Source organism: Camelina sativa, chromosome 3 (genome assembly GCF_030686135.1).
Source record: "Camelina sativa cultivar CO46 ecotype springtype chromosome 3, ASM3068613v1".
NCBI classification, from domain to species: Eukaryota; Viridiplantae; Streptophyta; class Magnoliopsida; order Brassicales; family Brassicaceae; genus Camelina; species Camelina sativa.
The window spans coordinates 4,838,960-4,858,102 of record NC_141882.1 but is presented as its reverse complement, the minus strand read 5'-3'; the positions used below and the strand labels follow the sequence as shown (position 1 = coordinate 4,858,102).

The following is a 19,143-nucleotide window of genomic DNA, read 5'->3' as shown; positions in this document are numbered from 1 at the left end:
TCTATAAATAGATCGAAGAGACAAAATGGATTAATAACCAATCAAAAATCCCGTTATTGTAGAGGAAGAAAGAGATTATATAAGAAGAAGACAATAAGAAAAAAAAGCAAACACAAGAACACGAAGACAGAGAAAAACTCAAGGTACGTACATTGTCTCCTTTCGATTCATCTAATTTCTTCCTATCACGCTATTGATTGATGTTATGCATGTCTTCACGGTTTTTGCCATGTAAAAATTCTTATTGTGGTTATTAGTTTTATTGAGTTTATGATACAAAAATGGGGATTATAGTATGACGATCATGTGAGGATTATGATATTGTTTCATCTATGATTCATGTTTTCTTGGGTTTGTGTGAAAATGTTTGTGTAGGTAGAGGCAGAAAAAAAAATAGTAGATAATGGTGAACATTAGAGTACAAAAAGGTCCTGAATCTCCGAGGACGATGGAGGTGGGAGAGATAGACACGAGAGCACCGTTCCAATCGGTGAAAGCTGCGGTGAGCTTGTTCGGAGAAGTTGTATCTAGACAAAGAAGTACTCCAAGGAGGTCTCGCCTTTCCTCTGAGGTAATTGATCTAATAACAACTTAATGGATGGATCATCAAAGTCTGATTAAGAACGGGTTGTATCATGTTTCTAGAGATTTGTTTCTGTAATGGATTTTATGTAGGCAAAATTAAACATGTTCTTTTGATATGTTTCAGAACGTTTGCGATAAAGAAACACAGCTAATGCTAGTCCACAAGGAATTCATCAAGATCAAGCAAAAGCTAGACAACGCTGAGAGCACTAGATCTCGTGCTCTTGCTGATCTTTCAAAGGCAAAGAAGACAATGGAGGATCTAAAAAACAAACTTGAGACAGTCAACAAATCTAAGCAATCCGCTATTGACACCAAAGAAACTGTCCAACAGCGTGAAGAACAGCTTGAGCATGATAAGTTTCATGGCTCTCCTCCTCACCATCACGAACTTGACATTGCTAGAGAACAATATCTCTCTACCACCGTTGAACTTGATGCTGCAAAGCAACAGCTCAACAAAATCAGACAGAGCTTTGATTCTGTTATGGATTTCAAAACCACAGCCTTAAACCAGGCTGCAGAAGCCCAACGTGCACTCCAAGCCAACTCTGCTAAGGTTAACGAGCTTTCTAAGGAGATTTCAGATATGAAAGATGCGATTCATCAGCTTAAGCTAGCAGCCGCTCAGAATCTGCAGGAACATGCCAATATTGTGAAGGAGAAAGACGATTTACGAGAATGTTACAGAACTGCTGTTGAGGAGGCAGAGAAGAAACTTCTAGTCTTGAGGAAAGAATATGAGCCTGAGCTGTCAAGAACTCTTGAGGCCAAACTAATAGAGACAACCTCAGAGATTGATATTTTACGGGAGGAGATGAAGAAAGCTCATGAATCTGAGATGAACACGGTTAAAATCATTACAAATGAGCTTAATGAGGCTACGATGAGGCTACAGGAAGCTGCTGATGAAGAATCCTCTCTCCGAAGCTTGGTGAATTCTCTCAGGATGGAGCTAGAAGACTTGAGAAGAGAACGTGAAGAGCTTCAGCAGAAAGAAGCAGAGAGGTTAGAGATTGAGGAAGCAAAAAAGATGGAAGCTCTAAAGGAAGAGAGCTTGAAACTGGAGCAAATGAAATCAGAAGCTATGGAAGCAAGAAACGAAGCTGAAAACATGAATAGAAAGATAGAGAGCTTGAAGAAAGAAACCGAGACCGCAATGATAGCTGCAGAGGAAGCTGAAAAGAGACTAGAGCTTATTATAAGAGAAGTCGAAGAGGCGAAATCAGCTGAAGAGAAAGTCCGGGAAGAGATGAAGATGATATCTCAGAAGCAAGAGAGCAAGAAACATGACGAATCATCTGGTTCAAAGATTAAAATTACGATTCAAGAGTTTGAATCTTTGAAACGTGGAGCAGGGGAAACAGAGACTGCAATCGAAAAGAAGTTGGCAGCTATAGCAACTGAACTGGAAGAGATAAACGCGAGAAAAACTGAAGCGGATACTAAGTTAGCAGCAAACCTTAAAGCGATAGAGGAGATGAAGCACGCAACAGATCTGGCTCAGAAGTCAGCAGAATCTGCAGAAGCCGCAAAGAGCGTGGTGGAAAGTGAGTTGAAAAGATGGCGTAAACAAGAAGATGTACATAATGCTTAAGGCTAATTCCATCTGTATAAAACTTTGTTTTATTCGAACATTCAAAGATAAAAGACAATGAAAATGTTTAAGAATTAACCTCAAGTGTTTATCCAATGATAAACATTTGAAGGCTTTTATTCTTACACAACAAGAACAACACAAAAAACACAATAACATACAGACATGTGAATAATTTGTCCAAGGAATCAATCATCATTTTCCGGATTCCAATAACTCAGAAGGAAGACTCTTGATTAGCTTCTGTCTCAAGAAACCCTCATAAGCCTCAACGATGAGATGATCATCGTCCCACTTATCACGGAAAGTGTCTGGTCGTGTGGCAAGTCTGACATAGCCGCCATCAAGTTCCTGAAATCTCCACTGCTCACCAGGCGGTGCACCAACTTGCTCGGCTATCCAGTTGAGGTATTGAACATTACCCGCACCAAGTCTATGTGTGTATCTCTTAGGAAGCCCGTGAGTATCACGCATTGCATAATCGGCAGTAACGTCTTCCATCATTTTGTCTTCTGAAGGAAGCTTGATCCGACCAGATAAAACTGCAGCCACCCACTTGCTTTGGAGCTCAAACATAAAGAATAGCAGTGTCTGATTTAAGATTAGAAAGACACAATTTGTTTAGAGAATATTAAAAAAAAATCTGAAATAAAAGCCAACAAAAGTAGATTGAAAGAGAGACTTAACCATCCATGGTACACCAACGAAGGAAAGCCCGGGAGCAAGCGCAGGTGGAAACACGTGCTTGTAAAGCGGTCCAACACAGTTATCCTCGACGGTAATATAGCCATTGGTGTTGAGAAACGGGAAGTAATATTTGTAACCGGTGCAATGCACAATGGTATCAGCTTGGACAACCTTACCATTCTCAAAAACAATCGAACCATCTTCGTTTCCACTTTTGATCTACAAAAAAAAAACTGAATCAGCGACTCGTCTATAGAGTTCTCTCTACTGAACGATCTACAAATATTATTTGTTATTAACCATAGAGTGAAGCCATAGATTGTCGGACCCAGGAAGTTGTTTGTATGTCTCAGATGGATTCGATCTAGAAGCGATATGGACTTCTTTAGCCACTGCCATTATGTCCCTACTGATATCAGTTCCACTCGCAAAGTTTCCTATCACTACCACCACCTGTCAAAGATTTCAGACCAACATTATCAGATAACTGAATTCTCCTATACATTTCAGACTCAACACCAACTTACTTGAATTACTTACATCGTATATTCCTACTAACCTAATAGCATCGCCAGAGGTATTTTACATTAGGACTCCAAATACTACATGTCTTGTTACAATTTGTTTATTGCTACTTATCATTTAAAATTTTAATTTAATAACAAAAATATTACGATATTAATATAAATATCCATTAGTTGACAAATATATAGATATATAATATATATTCATTAGTTTTACTGACTGTCTAACCAGTGGGAGTGCTCTGCACATCCCATACCGTAAAGAAAATATAAAAAATTCACTAGATATTAAATTCGAATATCATCAAAGCACAATGATTCTACTAATATAAAAATGAGAAGAAAAGAAATAAAATATTTCCTTTTAAATCTATAATGGAATTAAAAAAAATCAAAAGGTGTCGACATACTGATGACAAAAAAACAAAAACAAAAATAAAATATTTTTAAAAACTGTAGGAACCTGATCTTTGAATGGGTCAGGAACACGGTAATTGTGGCTATGAATCTGCTTCCCAGGCCATGAATCTATGCCTGAAAATAACAAATTTATCGTTAATGAAAACAGAAATCACTTCAAACTTTTGGATCTGGTTTTAATAAATTAGAATTACCAGGAACATGAGCAACTCGAGGTTCTGTATAATGTCCATTACAAACAACGACAGCATCAAAGATCTCATCACCGGAGATCCCATCTGAAGTTTTGGATTGAACCCTCCATTTCAAACCATCAGGCTCGACAAGAACCACTTCAGTATTGAATCGAACCATCTCCACGAGTTTGAATTCCCTAGCAAAGTCTTCAAGGTACGCTAAGACTTCTTTGTGAGTAGGGTACCTTCTCGGGTCTCTAGATTCGACGTCGTGTTGAGGCACGAAAGGGAAGTCTCTGTAGCCCATGCACTCTCTTGGGAGATTGGTTCGGAGAGAGTCGTAGACGCTCGAGTGGACTACAGTTCGATTTGGATCGAGGCTTAGTGGGTCAACCTCGCTTTCAGGTGTGTATACCCAGAGACCTCCGACTTTTGAGTCACGTTCGAAGACTACCACGGAGTGATCCTCATCGCGTAACTCTCTTGCAGCCACGAGCCCGGCAGCTCCGGCTCCGATCACTGCCACGTGGAGTGACTTGATTGTGCTCTGTGCGGGAGCCATTTTTTTATTTCTTTCTTTTTTCCGATGTGACGCTATGCATACTCCATAAAATATAGTCCATCTGTTAGTTATCTTCCAGACTGGAAAAACGACAAGACAAAACGTTTTTTTCGTGGAATACCAAAAATAGTATTTAATTTAGCCTTTTTGTCATTTTTTTATTCGTTGCTATCACCTCAAGCGATTTTTGCCATTGCTATATTTTCCTAAATTTTTTCCAATTGTATCATATTTGTTTCACCTTTAAAAAATGTCATATCCATCAAACATAACATATTCAGTTTTACTAGATTGTGATTGCAATTAAATTTCTTTCGATGGTGGATCAAAAGCATTTCTTGGGAAGCGTGGGCGAGAATCGGTGAACAACAGATAAATATATAGTAATGAAGTTGTGGACAACGTAATGATATCTAAACAAATCCACGAAGCTGTGGACAACATATAAAATTTAAGACAAGTCCACGTATTCATGGACACAACATATTTATATTGGAATTAGTCCACACATTTATATAAAGTGACAACATTTAAAATGGTAGACAAATTTTTTTTTAAACGAGTTCGTCTACTGAGTTATAGGGTGTCAAGAAAAAACGATATTCCAATTACACATGATAGACAATATCATAGTAGACAATAATAATAACAAAACAAAGGTTTAGTTTACTGAATTACTAGGTTGTCTAGACGAAACGATTTTCCATATACTATATCTGGTCCAACCGAGTGCAAATTTGTCTACTCCAATTTTTATAACTTCAGAAAGACAATATCACAGTAGACAACAACAAGAGATATGACTTAACTGAACTGAAGACATAATGATAGACAAAATCTAATACAAAATAGACAAATTCAAAAGAACTCTACACTTCATGATAGACAATATCTTTGTGGACAATAATAATAACACACTGATTTCGTGTACTGAAGTTTAGTTTATTGAGCTTCTATGTTGTCCACAATAAATGCTTCTTCAGATTCCAAGTCCATAATGTGATGGGAACTTACTGCGATTTTGTCTACTAAAATTTCAAAGGATAATTACATATGAGACCTTGAGGTGGGGACAGTCGAGTAATCTGCCAACGTTTTCTCGTTGACGGAAGCAGACGGATTTGTTGAACCACTATCAGACCCACTTTTAGAGAGTGACGGCCTACCGAAAATCTGGAAACAAAATTATAGTTAGGGCAAGTTGATTTGTTGATTTGTTTAAAAGAGAAGAGAGCAACACATGGTTTTCATGAGAGAGAATAGGGGAGAAGACGAAGTGGAGGATGAAACGGTTTTCGTGGTTAGGGTAATTTTTTTTTATGTTACTGCAGATTTTGCGAGGGGTAATTTAATATTTCTCTTCTCCTCTCATGTCATCGCTATGACACATTTGGAAAGACTATAACGATTATGGCACATTTCGAAAGAAAATTAACTGTTCATGGCACATTAGTTAGTTTTCTCAAATGTCAACTCTAGGTCTCTTATGCCGTAGCACATTTTTTTTTTTTGAATGTAATGTTAAATTATATTTAAAAGAAAAATAAACGTTTTATGATAGGTAGTGTTTTAAAACATTTTAGAACTAAAAAGATCACAATTTAATAGAATCTTGCTTGAAACCAAATTAGGATGCCGGAGTCTCCGCACTTACTTTGGAACTAGTTACAGTGGGTAGAACAAACTTTGGATGGTTTGAATTTAGCGAAATCACGGTACGCTTCTTCGAGAAGTTGATCATCGTCATACATTAATCATCACGTTAAGTATCACGAGCAAGAAACATGATGAATCATCTTGTTCAAAGATTAAAATTACGTGGTGGAAAGTGAGTTGAAGAGTCGACGTAAACAAGAAGATGTACACCATGCCTAGGGCTGGCTGATTTCATCTGTATAAAACCTTGTTTTATTCCAACATTCAAAGATAAAAAAAAGACAATGAAAAATGGTTATGAATTAATCTTAGATTAATACAAGTGTTTGTCAATGGGAAAACTTTTGACGGCTTTTATTCTACACAACAACAAAGAAGAACACAACAACACACAGACAGGTTAATCATTTGTCCAAGGAATCAATCATCAGTTTCCGGATTCCAATAACTCAGAAGGAAGACTAGTGATCAGCTTCTGTCTCAAGAAATCCTCAAGCCTCAACAATGAGATGATCATCGTCCCACTTATCACGGAAAGTGTCTGATTGTGTGGCAAGTCTGAAATATCCCCCCTCAATTTCCTGATATCTCCATTGTTCACCGGGGGGTGCACCAACTTGCTCGGCTATCCAGTCGAGGTATCGAATCTGATTCTGACCAAGTTTATGTGTGTATCTCTTAGGAAGCCCGTAAGTATCACGCATTGCATAATAAGCAGTAACGTCTTCCATCATTTTGTCTTCTGAAGGAAGCGTGACCCGACCGGACAAAACGGCAGCCACCCACTTGCTTTGTAGCTCAAACATAAAGAATTGCAGTGTCTGATTTCAGATTAAAAACACACACAATCTGATTAGAGGATGAAAAAATATCTGAAAAAAAAACCCAACAAAAGTAGAGTGAATGAGAAACTTAACCATCCAGGGTAAACCAATGAAGGAGAGCCCGGGAGAAAGCGCAGGTGGAAATACATGCTTGTAAAGCGGTCCAACACAGTTATCCTCAACGGTAATATAGCCATTGGTGTTGAGAAACGGGAAGTAGTATTTGTAACCGGTGCAATGCACAATGGTATCAGCTTGGACAACCTTACCATTCTCAAAAACAACCGAACCATCTTCGTTCGCATTTTCTATCTACAATGAAAAAGCAAAAACTGAATCAGCAACCCGTCTAGTATGATCAAAGTTCTCTCTGATCGATTCTACATATAATATTTTGTTATTTTACCATAGGGTGAAGCCATAAATTGTCGGAACCAGGAAGTAGTTTGTATGTATTAGATGGATTCGATCTAGAAGCGATATGGACTTCTTTAGCCACTCCCTTTATGTCCCTGCTGATATCAGCCCCACTCGCAAAATTTCCTATCACTACCACCACCTTTCATAGATTCCAGAACAACATCGTCAGATAATTGAATCCTATACGTTTCAAACTCACCAACAACAATACTTGAATTACTAATATAGAAATCTCAATTCTGGATTTTATATCGCATTTATTTTAGAACTAGTGATAGTGGATAGAACAAACTTTGGTCGGTTTAAATTTAACGAAATCACGGTACGCTTCTTCCATAAGTTAACCATGGTCATCACATTCATCATCACGATAAGTATCATCATTTTTTTGATGGCGATATTATATTGTTCCTCTCTCCAAGGCTCAATAGACGAGCAACGACACTGTTCGAGACCCAATTAAAGTACTCATATTGTGAGATCAAACTTGCTTCATGTGAGCTTTTTGAACATGGGAGTAAATTGTAGATCAGTTAGAAAATGCGTAAATTTCTTGGAGATACCCAAAGATTTAAGTTTAGCATAGAAACCAATGACATCATCCATCATTTAGTCCTCCGAAGGAAGCTTAACCCGACCTGATAGAGTCGACGCGACCCACTTGCTTTGGATTTCAAACATAAAAAAAATTGAGTAAGTAAATATATATTAAATTTATGTTTTGTTGATTTCTCAATTTCTGTGCTCTTACCGTCTGATTAATATGTATATTGCTATAACGAGAACTTTCCTTTCCGTATGCATCAGAATTAGCTGCAATATGGACTTCTTTTGCTAGCGTTGTTATATCCTTGCTAATGTCTCTTCCACTGGATTGATTTCCTATCACTCGTACCACCTACAAACATGTCAAAACAATAACATCTTGTAATCTTTAGTATAATCTATAACAAAAAGATTCAAGTAATGGAAAATAGACTAAAAAGTCAAAGTGATTTCGTAGACTTTTGTTATTACCTGATCTTCGAATGGATCCCGAACACGATAACTCTGGCTATGGATCTGCTTTCCTGGCCATGTGTCTATCCCTGATACAAGAGAAATTACAAAACCCGCACCTTTAGTTCAAAAACGAATCATGATCTGGTTCGAACCATGTTTAGATTTATTTATTTGAAACTTGAAAGATATAGGTGATTATGTTATAAAATAAATTAAATATTTTATTATCACACGATTTAGCATTCAACAATGATACTATTTGGATTTGTTTAATTTTGATACACTTTTATTGTTAAGAGACATTTAATGGTTTTGGACACTTTAAATTTTAAATTACTTACCAGGAATATGAGCAAGACGGGGCTTAGTGAAGTGACCATTGCAAACGACGACTGCGTCGAAGATATCTTTACCAAAGACACCTCTTGAGCTCTTATACTGAACTATCCATTTAAGACTGTTCTCCGCCGCTGGCTCCACCCGCACAACCTCGGTCTCGAATCGGATCATCTCATCGATCTTGAACTCTTTGGTGAAATCTTGAAGGTACATCATGACTTCCCTGTGATTCGGGTACCGTCTCGAGTCTCTGGCCTCGTCATCACGTCGTGTTACGAACGGGAACTCACAATAGCCCATACACTCTCGTGGGAGATTGGTGCGGAGGGACTGATAGACGCTCGAGTGGACGATGGTTCGATCCGGGTCAATGCTCAGTAAGTCTGTCTCGACGTTTGGAGTGTAAACCCAAAGTCCTCCCACTTGTTTCTGACGCTCAAATACGGTGACCGTGTGATCTTCACGACAAAGCTCTCGAGCTGCCACGAGCCCGGCGGCTCCTGCTCCGATCACGGCCACGTGACGTGAGCTGATTGAGTTAGGCGGCAGAGTCATATCTGTTTCCTTGAAGAGTGTCATGTGCGTACAGTGTACACGGTACTTTATAGGTGTAAACGTTCTCAAATCTGACCCAATATTATGGATTTATTTTCCAAATCTCCCTACGTAATTCTTGTTATGGGATTGAAAATAGCGCAACCTGTTTCTGACACGCGTAAGAAATTATACACGTTGCATGACTATACTTTTCTCAGCGTTGTTTTTTTGTCCAAGTCAAACTGTCAAACGATAACAAATCTAAGGTAATGTAGTAAACATTACGAGAATTAAGGGATTACGAGAATTAAGGGCAGCAAAAACAATAAAAGAGGATTAATGACGATTAAACTGAAATTTTTCCAAATATAATCAAAACCAAAATTTATATTTTATTGTAGCTATCATAAAGAATTTATATGCTCTATTTATTATTATATTAAGAAATGATTTTATACTCTATATTATTTAAAGGACAATAGTTCTTTTTTTTCAAAAAATGTCAATAATTTAAGAGGAGGATTATTAACTAAAGAAAACAAAAAAAAATGTAGAAAAACAAGACAAGTACAACTTTTTCCGAGAAAAAAGAATCCGAAAACCAAGACAGTAATGGTTTCATTGTGTACATGAAAGGAGAAAATTCCAATTCCATCCCCCCGTACGCTGAACGCCTAAAACGATAGAATCGAGAAGGACCTTCAAAGGAAGGAAGTACGATACTACCATATGTTTACACATTATATACTATTACAAAAATTAGTATTGTTGTCAAAAAAAAACTACAAGTTAATAATACTAGTAGTATTGGTTTAGATCGTACGAGATAGTATAATAATAACTTAGAGGAGAAGAGAGAGAAATACAGTAAAACCTCTATAAATTAAAACTTTATAAATTAATAAACACTATAAATTAATAAATTTTGCTGGTTCCAAGTCGGGCTAGTGTAAAAATTAACAATATTCGATAAGATAATAAGATAATAATTTTTTCGAAATCTCCTTATAAAATATAGTTCCAATAATATCATAAATTAATAATTATGTAAATTTATATATATATATATATACTGATATAATAGTGTATGTTTCTCCTAAAGCTCAATTCTATAGAACAATTGTAATGTTGTATTTTCAACCTATAATAATATCTCTAAAATATTTTATAACATGTCATACAAATAATTAAAATTTAAAGTTTTAATTTTTAGATATGCATCATTTACAATTTGATAATTTGACAGATTATTAAAATAAGAGAATTGATATTATTATTCATAGATTTGAATTTATGTGTCTCATGTGTATAAGTCAATTTGTCTATAATATTTGTAATTTATTGTAAATAGTGTTTTCTAAATATTACAAGTTCAATTCCTAAACCATAAAATTTATAACATCCGAAAGTTTAATCTTATTTTGCTATAGTTGTTCCAATTCATGATTTTTTAAAAAATAAACAATTAAAAATATATCTATAAATTAATAATTATTAATTTACACTATAAAATAATAATTATTAATTTATAGATAAATTAATATCACTATAAATTAATAAAATGTCTTAGTCCCAACATTATTAATTTATAGAGGTTTTACTGTAAATCAACCAATAAATACTTGTGGGGAAGAATTGCAATAAAAAAGAATGAAAGATGGAAAAAAAGCTGGAAACTAATAACTGGGCTACTACTACAAAAAGCCTCTACTCTGTCCCAAACACTATGTTATGTTTGGTCCTCTTCTTCTTTCCTCAACTCAACCCAACACAGATCTGACCATAATAATCTCCCACTACACGACAGCTGCAACAACAACAACATATATACTCTCTTTTTTAATCGTCAATTTAATGATATATCTTTCCTTTTTTAAAAAATCGTCAATTGTCACGAGTAAACAACCCCATTCGATCATAATTAGAAAAAAAGGAAATAATAATAAAGTGAGGAATCCTAAAAACACACACCTAAAAAACCTTTTTGTCAAATAAAAAATAAATAAATACTCAAATAAACTTTGCGTTTATTTTTCTTATAAAGTTAATAAATCTCAGAAAAAGATAGCTCTGATGTTCGCACACTAACCACTAAGGAGAGACCCCTTTTTCTCTCTCCTCTCTCTCTCTCTCTCTCAGATTTTGGGAGAGTCTCCTCTCTCTCGCTCCTCATGATCCTATAATATAAAAAAATTTATTGGTGATAATTACAGATACACGTTATATGTGTATATTGATGGAGACAATAACCATTGGAATCTGACCCATTGGATCTCGTTTCTTCTTGAGATATTTTTCTCCTGTTCTGCTCGTCTCCAGATCTGTTCCTCAATATCTCCATTGGTAAAGCTTCAAGCTTTATTTTATCCTCTCTCTCTCTCTCTCTCTCTCTCTGGGTAATTCTTAAATTTTTAAGTAAATAATAATTCATGTCTTTTTATAGTGTTTTCTTCTTCTTCTTATTCTTTTTACTCTTGTGTTTTTGTTCGTCGTGAAGTTGATGCTTTTACTTTTAGCTCTAAACAGTTGAATTCGGATTTAGGAAAATAGATATTTATATCTACGTGAATGTGAAATACTATGAATATAGCGTTTATGGAATCTCCCACTAAAGCATTACTTATTTGTTTGCATACTCAAGTATAATCATTAGTTTGAAAGATTTATATGTGTGTGTTGATCATCATCATATACACTAGGTTTAGTTTTAACACTACAAGTTTAGGAGGGTTTAGCATATATGTATTGGTTTACATAGGAACAGAATTAAGAATTCTAAATTTGATTCCTTTTTATTTAAGATCATCCTGATTTTTTTTTCTGTGTTTTCATTTGATAACTGGTCTTAAATAATGAGCATTGCTGGTGTAGTTGTTTTACTTCCATAGGCTTTGATCTTGTTCTTCATTTCAATCTTTTGAGCTGTAAATTTAGCTTCCATGGATGTTCAGTTTGTGAACTAATGGTTGTTTTGTTTCTCTCTTGTGTTAGAATGCTTATGTTTGATCCATTTATACAGTTTGATTTTTTAGGTATTGATCTTCTCATTTTTTCCGATTTTCTATTTGCATATGATAGGGACGGGACATAAGAAATAGAATAAAAGAGTTAGACCAGACGAAACTGCCATGTATTTCTTCGGTTTGTCCAAAGAAGAAGTGTTGTCACAGAAACATGTTGTATCATATAAAGAGACTTGTAAGCAGAATCCAATCAGTATGGTCACTCTATTTGGGAGACAGGTAATCATGGTCACTCTGTTTGTTGTTAAGAAAAAACAGTAGAATAGATTGTTCACAAGGTTTTCATTTCAGGTGTATCAGGTGAAAAGTGAGAGCTCCATGTCCAGTGATGGATATAAGAGATTAAACTCCCCTAAGCTGTTGACTAAAGATATCGATCTTCAGCTTCCTGCAGATCACTATGCGTATAAGAACTTTCATGAGACACTTGGTTCCAGGAAATTTTACGGCATTGGTGGTTCTCGAAACACCGTAGAGTTGGGGTATCATTCGGGTACCGAAGCAAATAATGTGAAGGAAGCATCAGCCACAAACTGGAGTGGCAAGAGAAATCCAAGAATTGTTATTGATCTTGAAGAACCACCTCCTCCCTCATGGGTCTCCGAAACAGAGAAAACAGAGCATGTTGCAACTTCTGTTAGCTATGTTACTATGAGAAATCCTGAAACAAAACCGTCCTTCTTCGATCGGATCAGCTCAAACATTCTGAAGGCAGTGGATCAATCTCTTCTTGTTGAGGATGTTAGTGATAAGACAAGTAATGAGGAGGAGCCAAGTTTACTGGATCTTAATAGCGCTCCGGTTGATGAGTCTGCTGCTTCTGAGCCTCATTATTGTTTCTTACAAGATTTGAACTGTCCATACATCGAAGAGACAGAAACGAGCTGCGAGAAAAGTGGAATAGATGATGGCCCTACTCCGCTTTGCTCTCCACAATGCCAAGATGTTCATGAAAAAGACGGCACAGCATCTCCAGCTTCATATACTTCTTGCTGCACTACTGAAAACAACTCGAGGACTGAGTCAAGAATAAATTCTTCTCCTCGAGCATTAGAGCCTTCTTGCCGAACCCGCCTTGAGTTTCCCGGCACAGAAGAAGACTTACAGGAGGAGAATGGATGTTGTAACGAAGAGGAAGATTCATCTGAAGTGATTCAAATGGCAGCTGAATCATTAGTCCACATATCAGAGATTTCATATCAAAATCAAGACTTGCAGTTAAAGCTTGTGTCAAGAACCAACAGCTTATCTCAAGCTCAAGACTTTTCAGATAAACTTGAGATGGGTAAAGCGGAACCAGGATGTTCATGCGATTCATATGAGCGACACACGTTAGGAATAAGCGAAACCAACACTGAACAAGACTTCTGTGTGTCATCAATGGCTCTAGATGAGCTTAATAACAACATCAGAAGAGATAACAACAAAGAGATTGGACTCAAGCTGAGAAGAGGGAGAAGAATGAAGAACTTCCAAAAAGAGATACTCCCGTGCTTAACGTCACTCTCTAGACATGAGATTCGGGAAGACATTAATATCTTAGAAGCAGTTTTGAGATCAAGAGAGTACAAGAAGATGCAGGGGAAGACGAAAGATGTCAAATTCAGAGCAAACGCAAAGAACAAACGTTCAGTGCTGCAGAGGTGCGTTGGTAAAAGAAGGCGAAACACCGAATGAAAATATCGAACACCTTCACGAGTTTCTGATTCTTTCATACAATTGCTTTCATCATGTAATCTTATAACAGTCTGTGATTTCGATTTATTTGCTTTAACTTATGACATTGATTTATGATAAGAGGTAAAAACTAGTGACACAGTTTCTCATTCTCTCCCATATTGTTGTTACTTCAGCCTATCTTTACGTTTTCAAGTTCTCGTTATAGATAATTTAGAAGTTGAATGCAATCTTCAACTACACCATATGGATTTGTCCCGCTTTGAAATTTCCAATTAGAAGAAGTTTTCTAGCCGACTGTGTTGATTCCATCACTTCGAATTTTGAATTGTCTTAGGTTATCGTCGTGTATGTTTTGAGTCATACATAGATGGACTCAAGACCTTAGCTTAGACCAAACAATATATGATAAAAATTCAAATAGGCGTGAATTGTTGAACAATAACAAAAAAAAGGCTTATATGTTTACATATCCAAGCCCACTTTACGAGCTAGACCTCAGAGTCCAGACTACTCTACAATGAGTTAGCAACCCAATAAACTTTTTTACTATTATACTAGATTTGAACCTTTTTTACTATTATACTAGATTTGAATCCGCGGTACATTAAATTTTATAAATTGGATTACAAATGAAGTAAAATTTATATATATAAAAAACTAATATATATATATATATATATTGTTTGTGCATGTCGATGTAATATATAAGCTTATTAATATAATATAGGTTTTAACCCGCGGTGCACTGGAAAATAAATGTGTTAATTTAGATTGATATAGTAAGATGATTTGTAGATGTAGTAGTTTACATCAAATACTGGTTATTCGTATTTGACGCGTTTCAAAAATAAGGGTAACAATGACTTTAAAGTCCATTATCGTGTAATGATTTTTTATTATCGGTTTTGTTATTTGATCTATTACCGCCGAATTATACGACCTAACATATCCGCTTTATTAATATAATATAATAGATAAGTATTTTATTTAGTTTATAAAATTTATATATATATATATATATTTTTATATGAATATTCTGACCTGATTTGCTTTCATTTTTGGTATGATTTTATATTTCATATATATTATATGTTAGATAATTTCATTTTCTATTGTTTTGTGAATTTTTTGTGTATTAAATATTTATTACTCATATATTGAAAATGTGATTAGAATACAACAATTTGAGAAAGCGTTTTAAAGATATATAAACTTATGATTTTGTAAATTAAGATTACACTTAATATAGATGTTTAATGTTTTGATACAACTACCAACAAAAAAATGTAGCTAAAAAGTTTGATTATACTGAAGTGACAGTGCGTTGTAGAGAGCTTCTTCGTCTCTCATCCTAGCCAGTATAGCACATGAATCCTAGCAAGTAATATTAAATCCAAATTAGGTATCAAATTCAAAATAATGACAAAAGAGATAAAAAGGGGAAAAAGGTACCTTGATTAATAAGAACCTAGCAAGTAGTACTAAGAGTGATAATCTGTCAACACACTCATCTACACAAACACAAAATTTATGTATAAGTGATAATCCATAGACTCGAACCTGTCTCAAGAGTTGGAGAATCTTATTTAGTCTTTGGGTCTATAACATTAATAATGTATCTTCAAGAAATTGTTGTAACAATTCTATTCTCATTCAGTTTCTTAGGATTTATTCATCATGACAACTGTGGTGATTAACAATCTCTTTCAAATTGCTTCATAAGTGATCAACAAAGAGAGAAAATAGAGTCATCATCAAAGGAGCCACAATAAAAGATTTTACCTTCTCAAGGCACTCACATAGCGATATTGGTGGCTTCTAATCCATGTCAGGATTTGATTCAAAGTCCCGAATAAAGAATAATGGTTCACACTCCATCTGCAAAGCAAAAAGAGAGAGAGACAGAGAAAACTAAAGAGACTGAAAATCCATTAATTTAATGCACATCCAAACCACAAAGACTGTATTCTCTCCATCTCTTGTTTAGTTTGCTGCTTTTTCTCAAGTCATCTCCGCTCTTCTCTGTGAATTTTGCTGCAAAAATGCAAACACCCATAAATCTGATTACATTTTATACACTCAAGTTTAGATTTTTAGTCGATTAGGATATGGATTAATGTACCATGGTTTCATATTTATGTTTCTCGTAAGAGACATAGACTTGTTTGACGTATTCCCCAAAGCCAATAACCTATTTCATATGTAAAAAAAAACACAAATAAAACCATAGAGCCTCTAAGCTAAACATCAAACAATGCAATTGGTCGTTTTACAACGACAGAAAGGAGCACGACCACCGGGAAACCAAGTAATTTCTGACTTGATTCCAACATCGTACAACACTTGGATCTTGGTTTCAACATTGTATTGTTTCTTCTGCAGGTCTAATTGTTGGACCGGTTCTCATTTTTACTTACATAATCCTTATTTGCATCATTCTAAAACTGCAGTCATATACACAACACATTCACACACCAAGTTACATGATCTCCAGAAGCCAACTTCTCTTCCTTGAAATCCAAATCCAATTTCTACTCATCAGCTTCAGAGCCCAAGCTTAGTCGATTGACCATGAAAGACATCTTCTTCTTCTTCTTCTGGACGGCGACGATTGACAGGGGATAGAAAAGAAGGTCAAATTAAATTTATTATTTAGAAAGAAAAATAAAAGTTACAGGATCCGCGTGTTTTTAAAACGGATTCGGTCAAACACACGGGTCTTCTTCTACGAAACTGGTCGGGTAATCAAATTTCCATTTTTCCTGACGATTGTACCCTTCTCAATTTCCAGAAATGTTTTCCTTTTTGTAAGATTGAGTGGCAATTTGTGTAAATACTTGAATAATTTTAGACATGTTAAAAAACGTACTCCTCTTTTAATAATAGGAAGATTTCTTCTAATCAAGTGAATGTGGATAGAAGTTACCAATGTATAAAAGATGCAAGTCTAATGATTACATTGATAACACTGACATGGATAATAGAAAAAAAATTGTGGAAAATATACTAGATTAGTCTCATCAAATACTGCGATAAATATGTCCACTAAATACCAAAAATTCCTTTGCATTTGAAAATTAAAAAAAAAATCCGGCTTTCAAAGAAAAACCATTTCATTTTTAACCGAAAAAACTTAGAATATTTGAGTGATGAGTAAGAAATAATTAACTTTCAGAAAATCGGAACATTCGAAGATTTTCTTGTCGATTTGTCATTGAGCTGTTACAAAAGTAAAAATGCGTGATTTTGTTTGAATTTTTTTTTTAATGTTAAATATCTAATGAAAATAATATATCAAGTAATTTTTTGCTTCCCCCCATATGAAAGTGTGATTGTTTTAAAATTGCATATTATGATTTATCACATTAGTTAAAACATTGATAATAGAATACCAAGTAGTCAAATATATACATAGATATGTTAAAAATATATTCAATAAACAAACGCTTATTTTTACCCACAGTTTTATAGGGGGTGCTGAATCGTCAATGTCACCAGTGACCCCATATGAATCTATGATGGTTCGATCTGATTGTAAAGCAGTTGTGGTATTTTGTGACAAGTAGACAAAAAGAGAAAAGACAAACCAATGACTGGGAAAAAAGTAATTCTCCCCAGTCCCCCCCTTTCTCCTCTCGTCTCTTTTCAAAGTCAAATACACATTAAACTAAAGAATACTAGTATCCTTTAAACCAAAAGTTCATAATTACTCGTTGTGATTGGCTCACGTAGTATCCCGATCCAAAAAAAGTCTCACTTCATCATTATTGTTGTTACACCAATCATTACAGTAAATCATATTCATATGTTACCACTTGTCAAGATATTTTCCTTTTGTGAAACATGTAGCGGAATTTATGCAAATTTATACTACCTCTCTCTCATAATGGATGTTTTAGGATATTATTTTTTTATCCCAAAAAAATTAATGTTTTGTAAATTTCTAGAAATAATCACTGAAAATATTTAAATTTTTGAACTGTTATTAGTTTAAAATTAAATAATATTTCTTTAGTCAAAGAAAAAAAATATTTAAATTCAGTAATTATTGTTTTTTTAAAAAATGTATAAAAATTTCTAAACATCAATTTTTATGAAACAGAAAAAGTATTTTATATTATTGGCATTTAATGTATTAGGGCCAGTCATATTATTAAAATATGTATGACTACCAAAAAAACATCTCCTGTTCTTAACTTAGTAAACTACATTAAATGAAACATTAACCTAAATAAATGAAAAACTAATTGAATTAATTATACCACTTCTCAAGACTCAAGATAATCGCTCTGTAGTATCCATGCCAAAGTGATCACATATATATATGTCCTCCAAACTCAGATTTTAAATCTACTTGATTGGTTTTGGGGATATTTGAGAAACTATTATTTTGTATCTGAAAACTAGATAAGCATCAGGAGACAACAATTAGACAAAGAAACGTGCACAGAACATTCCTTACTATTTAATATCGTAAACATAATGAAGAAGTGCAAACAAAATTAAGCTCCCTTAAATTCAGCACATCTACTATAATTTTGGAACAAATGCATGAGGAGTTGATCTTTATCCAGAAATCGAACCACTTGATTTCGATCTACAATAATTCATGAATTATAACGGATAATTATTTGTCTAGTTTCAAACACACACACACCCATATATATTGGACACGGATGATTCTTTATCCTATAAACTGCCTAGTTGAAATATAATACAAGTAACGAGTGTAAGATAAAGAGATCATAATAAGTCTGGTCTGCTGACCAAAAAAAAAAAAAAGTCTGGTCATTGTCGTATTGGACTTAATCATGCAGCTCCCTAATAATTCAAATCAATCACTTGACCAGTAATCATCGAGAGAGAGACATTGTATCCAGTAAATTCCCAGTGCTCGGTAATGAATTCAGTGACACTTTTTTTTTTTGTGGTTAACCAAAGATTAAAAGAAAGGTGTAATAGTCCACTAGTTAACTAGTGCTGGTGTAAATAATCACACCTTTTTAAACACATACAATTTAAATAAGTGAAAAACGTTAATTACATCAAAACCTCAAGTATTAACGCTGAAGAAAACGCGAAGTTTTTAAGTTTTTTGACATACTGAAAAA

General features: G+C 34.7%; 3 protein-coding genes and 1 pseudogene across 5 annotated transcripts; 2 read left to right on the top strand and 2 right to left on the bottom strand.

Annotated features, from left to right (window-relative positions):
• The first annotated feature begins 35 nt into the window (after positions 1–35).
• Positions 36–2,256, top strand: LOC104771000 (WEB family protein At1g12150-like). Its single transcript, XM_010495473.2, has 3 exons — positions 36–143; positions 376–571; positions 710–2,256. Exons 2-3 carry the CDS (start codon positions 404–406, stop codon positions 2,180–2,182), a joined length of 1,641 nt encoding a protein of 546 aa, XP_010493775.2. The 5' UTR covers positions 36–143; positions 376–403; the 3' UTR covers positions 2,183–2,256.
• On the bottom strand, positions 2,196–4,796 carry LOC104739868 (flavin-containing monooxygenase FMO GS-OX5). Its single transcript, XM_010460337.3, has 5 exons — positions 4,008–4,796; positions 3,857–3,927; positions 3,170–3,322; positions 2,870–3,088; positions 2,196–2,773 (listed from the first exon to the last, which is right to left on the bottom strand). Exons 1-5 carry the CDS (start codon positions 4,549–4,551, stop codon positions 2,378–2,380), a joined length of 1,383 nt encoding a protein of 460 aa, XP_010458639.2. The 5' UTR covers positions 4,552–4,796; the 3' UTR covers positions 2,196–2,377.
• A 1,799-nt stretch (positions 4,797–6,595) lies between these two features.
• On the bottom strand, positions 6,596–9,393 carry LOC104778686 (flavin-containing monooxygenase FMO GS-OX5-like; annotated as a pseudogene). Its single transcript, XR_015586716.1, has 5 exons — positions 8,795–9,393; positions 8,469–8,539; positions 8,203–8,349; positions 7,125–7,343; positions 6,596–7,028 (listed from the first exon to the last, which is right to left on the bottom strand). The product of XR_015586716.1 is annotated as a flavin-containing monooxygenase FMO GS-OX5-like (transcript).
• Positions 9,394–11,341: 1,948 nt separating this feature from the next.
• LOC104770987 (uncharacterized) lies at positions 11,342–14,178 on the top strand. 2 transcript variants are annotated; one of them, XM_010495462.3, is made up of 3 exons: positions 11,342–11,672; positions 12,408–12,571; positions 12,644–14,178. In XM_010495462.3, exons 2-3 carry the CDS (start codon positions 12,458–12,460, stop codon positions 14,027–14,029), a joined length of 1,500 nt encoding a protein of 499 aa, XP_010493764.2. In that variant the 5' UTR covers positions 11,342–11,672; positions 12,408–12,457; the 3' UTR covers positions 14,030–14,178. The 2 variants fall into 2 exon arrangements, with proteins under 2 accessions (XP_010493764.2, XP_010493768.2); XM_010495466.3 differs by having other exon boundaries at positions 11,396–11,725.
• The last annotated feature ends 4,965 nt before the right edge of the window (positions 14,179–19,143 follow it).